The following is a 12,773-nucleotide window of genomic DNA, read 5'->3' as shown; positions in this document are numbered from 1 at the left end:
TGTTTTGGTGATTAAATTAGATCTATTTCATATTAACTTTGCACAGGTAGTGGTTTAACAAAGAAATATTGTTGCTAAAATGTATTTCGTTCTTAAAAAAACAACAATATATCACAGAGTATCATGTGCAATATATTGATGATTACATATACAGTATCGTGAGCCATGTATCGAGTATTGTATCATGAGGGACCCTGTGATTCCCAACTCTAGTGCCCACTGCACGACATGAGGAACATTAGGTTCCAGGCTCCATGTGCTAACGTCTTTGTAATTGTCCAGGGTAGCTGAAGCTGAAAATGAGGAAATGAAAGAAAATGTTCTTCTCTTCTGAGGAGCTCTTTTGTTTATTGTGAGCAGATTCTAAAATAGACACTAAACACGTCTGACATCAGGTGCAGCTTGTCTTTGGTTGTACAACAGTTCTAAATTTAATCTTTGTCACAGTCGCACGAATAAAAAAAAAAAGAAAAGAAAAATCACCCAAAATTTAAAAAGTGCAGTTTTGAATATCATGATGTTACTATGTTAAAGGTTGTATAGAGGATTTTTTTAAGGGAAGAGAAATACAGCGACAGTCCTTGTGCGCATTCAGAATTACTGTTGAAGTTTCCTGTCTAGAAGTAATTCAGCGACCGACGCGTCAGTTTTTAGTCCCTTCGTCTGCTTCGGTCGCGCCATCGCTGGACGAGATCTCCAAGAATCACCTCAGTTTGGCTTTGCTCCTTTTCCTCTTCTCTTCTTCTTTCAGCGACCTCAAAAACGGACTTTCTTTTGCGTGGATTCTCGTCCGCCGTCGCGACAAACTTTGTGCGAAATGCGAGGAAGCGACAGTTCGAAAAAGCCTCTAAGAACCGCTGCGTAAACCACATAATCCCCGCGCTCCGACGAGTCAGTTATACTAGGGAGTTTGATTGACAACCCAACAGCCAATAGAAAATGAGGTAGATGTTTATCTGGCCTCACTACGTCCACAGTTGATAGATTTTCGTTCTTTTTTTTTTGGTCAACATAATTACAAAGCTGCTGCGTCTCTGTAATGGTATTTTAATCTTTGACTGACAGTTTGAAACTAAAAAAAATCCTCCATACAACCTTTAATGCTGTAACTATGTTTTAGTTTGGTCTGGTACTGCAGGGGTGATCAAAGGTTGCCCACACCACAAGCATAAAAGAAAATTGAGTTTGAAATGAACTTTATACAATTAATTTGCTTCATTTATTTCAAATCAGTATTAAGCCCATAGACATTTTGACACGCACTGTTAAAGTGTATTGAGAGAAATGCATTACATATTGTTTTGAATTGCGTATGCGTATTGTTAGGAGGGCCCTGCACAATCTCGCTTAGCAACTGTTTTAGTGAAAAGCACTTTAAGCCCATAGAGCTGCATATGTATACTATAGAGGCAGGCTATGTATAATTAATCACTTCAAACTTTGTCACTCAGTATAACAAGAATTATCACTACCACTATAATAATTACACTGATGTATCTTCATTAACATTGCATTACCATATTCATATCTTATGGTCCCTGTATGCTCACATTTTCTATTCTAGAAGCACGCAAAAAATATTGGCAAGAGTTTCACAGCGATGCACTTGTGACTGGAGATGAGAGAAGCAGATCATGTAAATGAATGTTTGGATTTCTGCCTGAATAGACAGGCCTTTGTTCTAATATGGGGCTGTGTTACTGATAGAGGCTTTAATAAAAACAATGTAACAGCGAGGTCAATCAATATGTCAAGTCTCTCATCACCACAACTGACAATAAGGTTAATGCAATAAGCCATTCGATAAATATTATTAGAATACACTATTCTGGAGGAAAGACTGTTGCTATTCTATATCTTTGCGCTAGAGTGAAATGTACTGTTGGGCAAGTTACTTCAAAACTGTAATGCATTATTTATTACTTGTTACTGTCATTTCAAAGTAATTTATTACATTACAATATTACTGCATTTAAAATATAAGGCAATATGCTACTGTTGCATTACTTTTAAATTCCTCTCACCAAAATAACTGTCGCAGATTGTCAGTTATGCATTGTCAAATAACAATCAGTGAGCGAAAATGCTGAACTTTTGTGCCATATATGGACTGGACCAGGACTAAACCAGAGGATTAAACCAGGACTAAACCAGGGACTAAACCAGAACTGAACCAGGGCTGAACCAGAGCGAAACCAGGACTGAACTGCAGACTAAACCAGGAGGACTGAACCAGGACTGAACCAGGACAAAACTAGGATTAAACGAGGACTGAATTGAGGACTGGACCAGGACTAAACTAGGACTAAACCAGAGCTGAAAAAGGACTGAACCAGGTCTAAACCAGACCTGAACCAGGACTAAACCAGATCTAAACCAGGTCCAAACCAGGACTAATCTTGGACTAGGACTTGGAATCTAGGACCTCCCCTGAGAGAACCCCAAGCCCTGTGGACCAGGGTGTCCGCAAAGTGCAATCGGACGTCAGCTGTGGTTAACCCTGTATGTGGAGTGCGGAGCTCTGCGCAATATTACTTGGGGGTGGGATGTTAACTGTAGGCACTGCTCTGTCTGAGGCTCTGATGGACTTTCATGTGAGCTTTGTTTTAACACAATCTGGCCATAAAGAACTGACTTAGTTGGAATTGCAAATCTCTTGCACATAAAATTGCCGTCACAATCTAACAGTTTTTCTGTTAGTCTCTCTTACCTTTTTTTGTTGAAAATCAGACACCTAAACAGAACTGTGAACCATGAATTGCTGCACATTAGATATACAATAAACTGTACAGTTACAAGTCAGATCTATGGATAGGTGACCCTGCTCACAGTAACAATGTTTTCAAGGTGTCTTGAGCACAAGGACATAAATGCTAGATAGATATGTAATGCCGTATTGTGGGATATTGCAGACAAAAGCAAGTCATTCCATTGTCACTTACTGTGCAGAGCTGAGATTCCACTGTATTTCCTCCCATGTGTTCATTATATGCCTCTTCACTTTCACGTTTTGTTTGTGCCCATGTGCAGTAACAATGTTTTTTAAGGTCTTTTGAGCACAATAAATAAATAAAAACAAAATCCTAGATAGATATATAACGCCGTACTGTGGGATATTCCAGACGAAGCAATACAATCTCCATGGTACAGGTAATGCACTTTAAAGTTAATTCTATAACATCAAAGTAATCCCACGTTCATTTGCCGTGCCGAGCTGAGATGCTATTGTATCCCCGTCCATATGTCGAGATTCACATTTGCATGCCTCTTCGCGTGTTTTGCTTGTGCCGTGTGCAGATAATTTCACGTTGTGCTTTGAAATGCCCCCCTCTCCCCCTCACACCTCCGCACCCTCTCCTTTGTATGCGTAATGTCAGAGAGCCAAATTATACCATATATACCCAAGCGAGTGTGGAGGGCTGTGCTGTTTACCGCATGAATCCACAAGAAAACATGAATCTTTCCGTGTGTAGTTTAGCGCGCTGGGAGCCTGAGAAGACAAAATGGGGAATTTTAACAGCCCACCTGCTCCTCACTCCAAGCCTGTAAACCATCCTGTATCGATGTCCTTATCATAGCTGTAAGTAGCGTATAAAACTGTGCGTGGCGTCAATTGCTGTTAAATTAAAGCTAGAATGATCTGTTATTTTTGCAGTTGTATGCGTAGTTACATGGAGTATAGATTATTGTGCAGTGTTCCTTGTCAGTTTACAGTAATAAGAATCCCCCCGGGAGATGCTTTATGATGAGTAGGTTCTCTTGGCACGCCGCAAAGTGAGCATAGCGTGCCTCTGTTTTCGCCTTTGGGTGCACCATACTTTGCTTATTAGTGGTGCAGCACTTGGAAGAAATGTGCCAACAAAGGGAGTGAGGGCTGCTGGAGAGACAAAAATATGACCAAAGGAGAAAGTGTGAAAAAAATATGTTTTTATTTATTCCAGGCTCATGGGAGGATGAAGAAAATATTTTTGTTGACAGTAGGGTTGCTGTGGTTACGGTTTTTAAAGTTTGGGACTAATAAAGATGCTGACTTGGATTTGTTTTTCAGATAGAATATCAATGCATACAGTTTCAAATGTGTTTAAAGTTATAATCAACTAGTAAGTAAATATGAAGTTGGTTAGTATAGCTTAATAAATACATGCATTCATTGATTCATTCATTGTAATTGTCAAAAGGATTGGATATCATATTCTAATCAATATTAAAAGTAGAATTGAAACTATATAGTCATTTGAGCAAGTATTCATAAAAGAATTCACATTCACAGGTCAGAAATTAATCATTTTGAATAGCTTTAGAATCTTGAGCTGTAACAGAACAAGTATTACACCACATAGACTTGTATACGCACATGGACCACTATTGAACCTACCTGAATGACATCAAATAAATGCTACAGAGAATATACTGTATGTCCATTTATATATATGGTCTATGATTATGATTTGCAGACTTATAATGTCTGAAAAGTTTCATTTGAACTATCTTTAATGCAATAGAAGCACAGAACAGACTCACCATCAGCAGCACATCCTCTGTCACAGAAGGAACACATATATTCTACTGAGCCGTGGCCTTTAGTCCGACAGAAGCTGACCACATCTACGCACAAGGAGCGAGCTGTTTTTTTAAGCGCTTATAGTTTATGCAAATTAGCCACATGGTTTTAATTTTTGTTTCTGTAAAACGTAAACAAATGTCTGCAAAGCTGCATTAAACACATTATTACTCAATGTATATTTGAGTCCTCATAGGAAATAAAAAAACAATCTTAAATCATCCACCCACATTCACATTCATAATACACATTCACCAAGACAAGAAGGCGATCTGCCAGTGAATGGTGGATGCCTCGGTTAGTGTCGTCCATTGTTTTGCTTAATATGCCTTATAATCTGGTGCGCCTTATGTATGAAACTAGATGAGAGAATTCAACATTTTTGATATTGCACCTTATAAGGCCACATGGTAATATAAAAGAAAGTATTACAGGTTAATGTTGAAAATGTAATTCTAATGTCGAAATAAAGAGTGTTTTTAATTATCACGGTGGCAAATAATTGCTGTATTTGTGCATGGTGTAGTGCAATATTTGTCATGTTAGGTGTGTGCTTGTGTGTTTGATAGATGCAACACTGGTTTTCAGCTCTCTGTTGGGGTTATCATTAAAGCCAAAATAACCTTGAACATTGTCAATACTTATTATTATTATTATTATTATTATTATTATTATTAATAATAATAATAATAATAATAATAATAATAATAATAATAATAATAATAATAATAATAATAATAATAATAATAATAATAATAATGTATTATTATTATTATTATTATCATAAGGAGAATATTACACTCCACCAGTTGTGTATAAAAGCTTCTTTCTTGAATAAATTTGCTTCAGCTGCTGCCACTTGTAGCCATTCCTTTACTCAGGTGGTCTTCAGAATGAGCGTAAACAATTGAATTTTAATCCCCAGTCTGTGAAATCTTGCCAGTTATCGAAATTATGCAACAATGAATAAAGAATGAAAGGAATCTCATGTAAGACATTGATTTTCCCAGATATGAGGCAGACATGTTCAAATCAAACATAGATTTTGCTGTTAACAATTGTACTGATTTATTTTTGTTTTGGTTCTCAAGAAAAAATCAGGAAGCAGAGTGAGGCTCACACAAGCTCTCATTTGGGTTGGCAGTTTCAATGTTGAAATCCAGTTGGTTTAAATCTTAAAGGATTCTCTGATCTGACTCCTCAAACCCCAGCACCTGCAGCCAAACATGAATCTGTGCTAGTGCAGCCTCTGGAGCTCAGTGAGGGAATTCTGAGGTCCTGAGCTTTCACATGAGGTATGGCCTGTCCATATACTGGGAATGAGAAAAACTTGTATGTGTCCTGTATTTGCAGGTTGAGGCACTGGCAACTCAGATTCATTTGTGATTATGGTAGCTTTTAAAGATACCATGCTCCATACAGAGTGCAGGCTCCTTACAGTTACCACTATAGTAGTTGTTGAAGTTGTTGTTAAATTACATTATTCCAAGAGAAACAGTATATGAGCAGAAATGCTGACATAAAATTTTAGAAGAACATTAACTATCTATTTCAAGTGTCTCAATGTACTTTTCTAATCTCTCTTTGCAGGATCGGCCTTCTCCTGTTGGGTAAACCTCTGGACCGTGAGACTACAGACCAGTACCGCCTGATCGTCACCGCTTCAGACGGAAACCCTGGAGGAGTAAGTTCTGATCTCTTTAAATGGATCTGGGGTTGATTTGGGCCAAAGAAGTAAGAATAACTCAAGTAGAAGTACAAAGTTATGACCCAAATAATTACTACTACTATAATAATAAAAAAAAGTCTTTGGAGAAACTACTTGAAATGTTTTGATTGCAAAAACTGTGCTGGTGATTACTGTTGAAAACTTCTCTACACACTCTGAAAAGTACATTTTCAAAAACTAAGGGTGCACTCACACTAGCCCAAATGAACTGGCACATTTGAGACACTGGCCCAGTTGGAGGAGGTGGGCCAACGCACGTCACAGTTGCTCGTGTATATGCACACGCATAACTTTACTATATGAGCCCTGTCAGGTCTGGGAATGTTCCAGATACAAGGAAAACAAAAGATACAGCAAATTCGGGCTTGAATAAGGACTGTGGATGGTGACAAATTTTGCAGCCTCTCTCCTCTGGCTGTCCTCACTCCTCCATGCTGTTGTTATATCCATAAATTCACAGAGGAGCGCGTATCGCTGCAGGACTAATATCTGTCTTACTATTTAATAAATATATCATGTCTCTGGACTTTTTTTTCTCCACTAAAGCAATAGCTCTGGTGCGCGAGTGTGACCCATAGAACCCCATGCAATCGCGCTTAAGCATGGCACGGTCCTAAGGTCCTAGTGTGAGTGCGCCCTATGTCAGAGAGTAATAGGGATGAACTGATACTGTTAAGGGTATCAAATATTGGCGTAGATCCAGGAAATTTTGCTGGATTGGATCACGGCCCCATGGTATCAGTTCAACTGAAATCCTGGTTGAACCTTATATTTGATGCAATAAGATTATACATTATTACAATATTTACTCTCACCGTAGGCCTCGGACATCCCATAATGTCTGAACTTTTATTCATACAAAGCTGGTCACTACTTATTTGCAGGATAAGAAACAATTACATAACACAAATGGAAATTTGTAACATGTGAACTCTAACTTTTTAGGAAAATTGCCATTCTCAGTCCACACACTGGTATCAGTTAATGTTGGGTCTTGGTAGAAACATAAAGTTTAAGTATGAATATTGCTATCGGAACTTAAATAGCTGGACTGATGCATTGTACTACACACCTTTGGCACTATGTAACATACTGATGGATAGTCCAATCATGTCATTACATAACATGCTTCTATCACAACCTCCAGTTTTGTAACTCATGAGAAAAACCTTGCACTTTTTCTTCCTTTTCTTTGTCTTCCTTTCACCCTCTCCTTACACCTGCTCCACACCATATGCTTTTGTGTGTTGATGCCACTGGGGTTAGCTCATTCGTCTGCTCCTCCAGCGATTACCTCTGCTCAAGCCACTCTCATTTCAGATTAATGGACAGTTTTATTTGTGAAGCTCGTGGAGCCTGGGAAACCGCTGATCTTGTCTTCACCGTAACATCTTATTGCATGTGTTCTGGACAGTTACATCTATGAATCCGTCAAAGCGGCGACAGTACCACAGCGAGCACTGACTCCCGTAGAGACTCGGTAATCACATAAACGCTCTTAATTGAATTAGAGTGCACCTCCCTTGGCACAGTTTGAGCACAGCTGTCGGGGTTCCAGGGGCTGAGGTGAAGTTTTGGCTCTCTTTCGTAGGTTGTGGTGCATGCGAGGTAATGAACATTAGCTGATGAGCTGTCGCCACAGTGATGGTGATTGGCCCCCTCTCACCTGCGTGCACATTAACACTTAACACTAACAGTTGGCTGGCACGCGCCGCGGAATTACTGTTGACATTTTGAAGAGTTATACACTGTCATACCGGCATATGTACTAGCAGCAGTTGGCGTTCACAAAACATCAGGCGAAGACACAGTGAAGTAGCATGTGTGATCCTGCAGTGTGTTTGAAATGTGCACACAAGTGGTTAGTTGGAGCTGTTATTTCTAATGCTTTGTACAAAATGTATTGAAAGTTTATGGTACCTTGAGGCAGGTTGGTATCCTTATCTCTGGACAAACTAAAAATAGACCACTAATACTAAATGAAGATGGAGAGCATGTCCAAATAGAAAGTGCAAAGAATATACAACCACTAGAAAGAAAAAAAAATTGGCTGGTTGGGGAGTATAACATTACATAATAAGGATCTGAAAACCAGCAGCAAGCCAATTGTCCAGCAGTGCTCCTGACCAAGATCATAACACACAGTTTAGTGAAGGTGTAGGTGTACTGCAGTTTTTTAGTACTTTTGACAGATTGCTCCTGTCATACACACGATATTGTTAAGTTAGACCAAGCAATCTTAAACCTTTCAGACTGGGTCCTGCAAAATTGCTGTATTTTATGATTTCAGATCAGGTTTAATTGTGTTTGTATTGAGTAAGTAATTTCACAAAAATATACATGTTTTAATTTTTAAAAAATATATTTATATCATGTCAATTTTAAATAGGCATACCGTTATGTGCTGTGCCCCTTTGCACATCCCATTGCATGTATTTTTATATTTATGTATGTTTTGTGGGGTGACTGGTCATAGTATAAATAGGCCGCCTATCAGTGGCACGCTGTCTTGCTCCTGCACTCTCGCTGCGCACCGCCTCGCCCTCCTCTCACCTGGGAGCGTGCTCGTCTCCTTGCGCGCTCCATTGCCTTGGCTGCTTGGCACAGGCCGCTCAGTGCCTGTTAGCTGCAGTTAGCCTTTTGTGTTTGACCTCGTGGGACCGACTGTCCTGTTTTCGCCTTTTGTTTGGTAAGGTTAGTTTGGGGATGTCTTTTTTCATTTTGGTTAGTGATGTTGGTACCGGCTTCTACAGCCCTGTACGAGGTTGGCCTGGTGCCGCATCATTTTTTTTTTTTCGGTTTGGCCGACTCACCAGGTTCATCTTTCAGTTGTTACTTTGTTTTTTGGGCACGGCAGGGACTTTAGAGTTCTTAAAGTAAGTTAAAATTTACTTAAATATAAAAACAACTTTTACTTTTGTAACCGTTTCACCTCCTGTGTCTTTATCCATCCAGCTCGTAACACACACATACAATTTTATATGGCATCTTTCAAGTCATTTCTCAGTTTCCTTCCTAATAAAGGTGTATTACCACATGACATCACAAGGTGAGTGAAAAGCTCAAAGCCTAAATAGTATGTATATACAAATATATTATGTATATATTATATTATTATAATATGTATGTTTGTTAAACATGTGTGAATGGAATAAAACACAACTTCAGGTATGTTCTTGATGAGGAAGCAGCATTATAAAATATATGTAAGTCAGAAAATAGTGCAACTCTTTAAAATTTGCACTGCCATCTGCATCAATAGCCTTGTTTTTTTTTGTTTTTGTTTTTTTTTTAACACAAGCCAATATATCCTACACACTATGAATCACATATGTACACCTAGACTATATTATATTAAAATACAACATTTTTGCACAATTTCTCACACATTAATTGCCACTTGTGTCAAACTTTCTTCTAGAAGCACAAAAGTCCCATGTTGTGTCCTAATTATAGGCTGTCTCTTGTCCCTTCCCTTTGTGAGTAGCTTCTCTCCAGCTGAGCCATTGAATTGAAGTGACTCTGGTGGTAATTGACTGAAAGGACTATACGCACTGGCTCTATGGCTGTGGCTGGTCTGGGCTCTGTGGCCTGCCCGTCAATATTAGGTACAAGATACGGTCCCGTGCGGTTATCTCGTCCTGTGAGGGTCTGATCCATCTTTGCTCTTCTTATTTATTTTCTCTTTGCTCTGTCACTTTCTATCACCTCCACCTCCAAACTGTTAAGTGTTAAAGTCTAACACTATTACACTGGCTGCCCTTGTACGTGCAATGATCTGAGAGGTTAGGATATCCTCTGCTTTGGCGCTGTTATACAAGGGAAAATATGTCAAAACTGAATATATTTTAGTCATCTATGGATTATATTTGCTGATAGAACTGCACTAAATATGCACTTTTGAATAATTTTTCATAGTATAATATTACTACATAGATTTCTTAAAGGGCCCATATTACACTATTTTGTCATCTATGTTAAAATATTATTTCCTCATCACAATTTTGTTTCATTCACACATGTTAAATACTGTACATAATCTTGCATATATAGACTTGAGTTCATCTTTCAAATTGAAAACACTGACCCACATTGTGATGTTGATATAAAAAGTGCTGCTTGTTCCTTCCCTAGAATCATTTGGGTGATTTCAGCCCTGGAATTGCCCGTCTCTACTGAACAAAAGGTAAACTTGAAAACTACCACTTCATGACATCACAAGGTGGAACACAGCATTCTGAGCTTTGGGGATGTAGGCAGACTAATACTGAAGGGTTACTCAAACATGTGTGAATGAACTCAACTCAACTCAAGTTTATTTCTAGAGCATTTTAAAAACAACACAGTCGACCAAAGTGCTGTACACAAACAGATAATAAACAGTGACAAATACAGTGACAGTGACAGGTACGGGTAAAATATAATGCAATACAAATAAAGGTAAAAAGTCAACCCTCAAACTGTTAAAAGAAAAAAAAAAAGTTTTTGTAGGGACTTAAAAACAGGCAAAGGAAGCCGATTCCACAGCCTCAGAGTAGACACTGCAAATGCCCAATCTCCTCTCTGTTTTCTCCTGGTCTTTGGGGCACGGAGGAGAGCCTGATCTGCTGACCTGAGTGCACGAGAGGGGGTGTGAGGTACGAACAGGTCAGACAGATCCTGAGGGGCCATACCATGGAGACATTTAAAAACAAATAAAAGAATTTGAATAAAATGAAATGAATGAAACAAAATACAACTCCAGATATGTTTTTGATGAGGTAATGTCATTGTAACAAGGCTTATAGCTCTAATTTGTGTAATGTATAGGACCCTTTGTGCACATATGTCATTGTGTGTTCATTTATTTCGACATGTGTGAATATACATGACAAAAATATCTAAATGAGTTAAAAATACTTAAATTCAGTAAATGTATTTGCTTGACAGACATTCATTTAGCCTAATTCAAGTCCTAAATGATCTTGTAAGCTGTCAAAAATGTTTTGAAACTACTGAATTATTCTGTGTAACATGGTAAAATCTACTCGGCTATCATTCATTTTCTGACTTCTACTTCAAACCAGATGAGATTTGTTTTTGCACTATAAGCGTAGTGTGTTGTAACCATTTCACATTACATACTTTTTAGTCATTACCTGTCACAATAATAAACGTTGAAACATGATAAATTGCTACAGAGATATACTGCAATAAACAACAATATTGCAAAATTATGCCACAGATACAATAACAATAGAGTACAGCAGGATTATTGAAAGGGACAGTCTGTAATTATGGACATAGGACCTCATTTCCTAGTGAGCCAGAGTGTTGGAGACGAGAGGAGACACTTTCTATCAGGAAGTACAACTCGCCACTGCTGTTCAGACATAAATCCTTCAAATGCAAAGTTGGTTTTACTTCTAAAATTATTCTATCAACACAGACATTCACATCGACAGTCTGGTGTAATAATAGATTTGCCTCAGGTGCACTGTGGAGTGGGTAAGTGGCAGGCTAACTATGGCCATTGACATGCGCAAGCCTAGCACTAGTGATCTCTGCAAATACAAGGACAGGATGGAATATTTTAAAAAATGTCTCCACACGTCTCCAACACTCTGGCAAGGTCCTATGTCCAAAATTCCGTACTGTCCCTTTAAATATACTGTATCATTACAACACATGATCTGTAACAAGTAAATGAACAGATGATTAGACATAAAAATCACATATTTAACATTTTACAGCTCAAATGTTATTGTATTAACACAAAAAATGCCCCAAATCTCCCCACTTTAACAAAGAAAACATACACATGATAAATAATGATCCACAAAATAAACTCTTCCAGCTTTCATATATTGTACGATAAGTCAATATAGTAATTATCATGACAGACCTAATTACCTGTTCTCATTCAGTAATAATGAATCATATTTTAACTCATATTTTAGAATTGGTTGTCATAGTTCAGTGTTCTGCATTTCAGAATATTTTCCTCATGTTCAAAGCCATTCCTTGATGTTACATTTCATCGCCCATAACCATTACATATTTTTTATCAAAGCATTGTAAGCACCTCAAGTCAAAATACGTCTCTTTCTGCATTCTTCTGTGTACTCATGTTATAGCTGCTCATTGTTGGCTTCTGGCTACTTCACAACCCAGCAATATGTCAGTATCATCTTTTTGTGCAATACAAGTTCATATTTTCCCAACTTATAATAATATATAGTAGTGTGCAGGAGTCTAGTTGAGTCACCGGGTTTGAAATCCTAGTCACCCACAAACTTTCAGTAACTGGTAAAATTGTGTATATCCACCACAGCAGCAGAACCATCAGCCACCTCACCCTCTCTGTCTCTTCGCCTGTCTTCAGAGTTTAGTGTTTCAGTCAAAGATTGCACTATTTTCACATTTATTTCGTGTAACAATCGTGTTGGTGGTGAATTTGTATCTCAAACTACAAAGTCAGATACTTATAGGTTCAATATTAAA

At 38.2% G+C, this 12,773-nt stretch overlaps 1 protein-coding gene across 1 annotated transcript in view; it reads left to right on the top strand.

The window, feature by feature from the left end:
* The window catches only part of pcdh15a (protocadherin-related 15a), a 412,089-nt gene that overhangs the window by 188,723 nt on the left and 210,593 nt on the right, over positions 1–12,773 (top strand). The window contains exon 17 of the mRNA XM_055162873.1: positions 6,152–6,245. Within this exon, the coding sequence (XP_055018848.1) occupies positions 6,152–6,245 (94 nt within the window). The remainder of the gene's footprint in view (positions 1–6,151; positions 6,246–12,773) is intronic.

This window comes from Boleophthalmus pectinirostris, unplaced genomic scaffold (assembly GCF_026225935.1).
Source record: "Boleophthalmus pectinirostris isolate CB_2022bp ecotype Guang Dong unplaced genomic scaffold, ASM2622593v1 HiC_scaffold_5, whole genome shotgun sequence".
Lineage (NCBI taxonomy): Eukaryota > Metazoa > Chordata > Actinopteri > Gobiiformes > Gobiidae > Boleophthalmus > Boleophthalmus pectinirostris.
The sequence above is the reverse complement of the archived record's forward strand: the minus strand, read 5'-3'. Positions and strand labels throughout refer to the sequence as shown.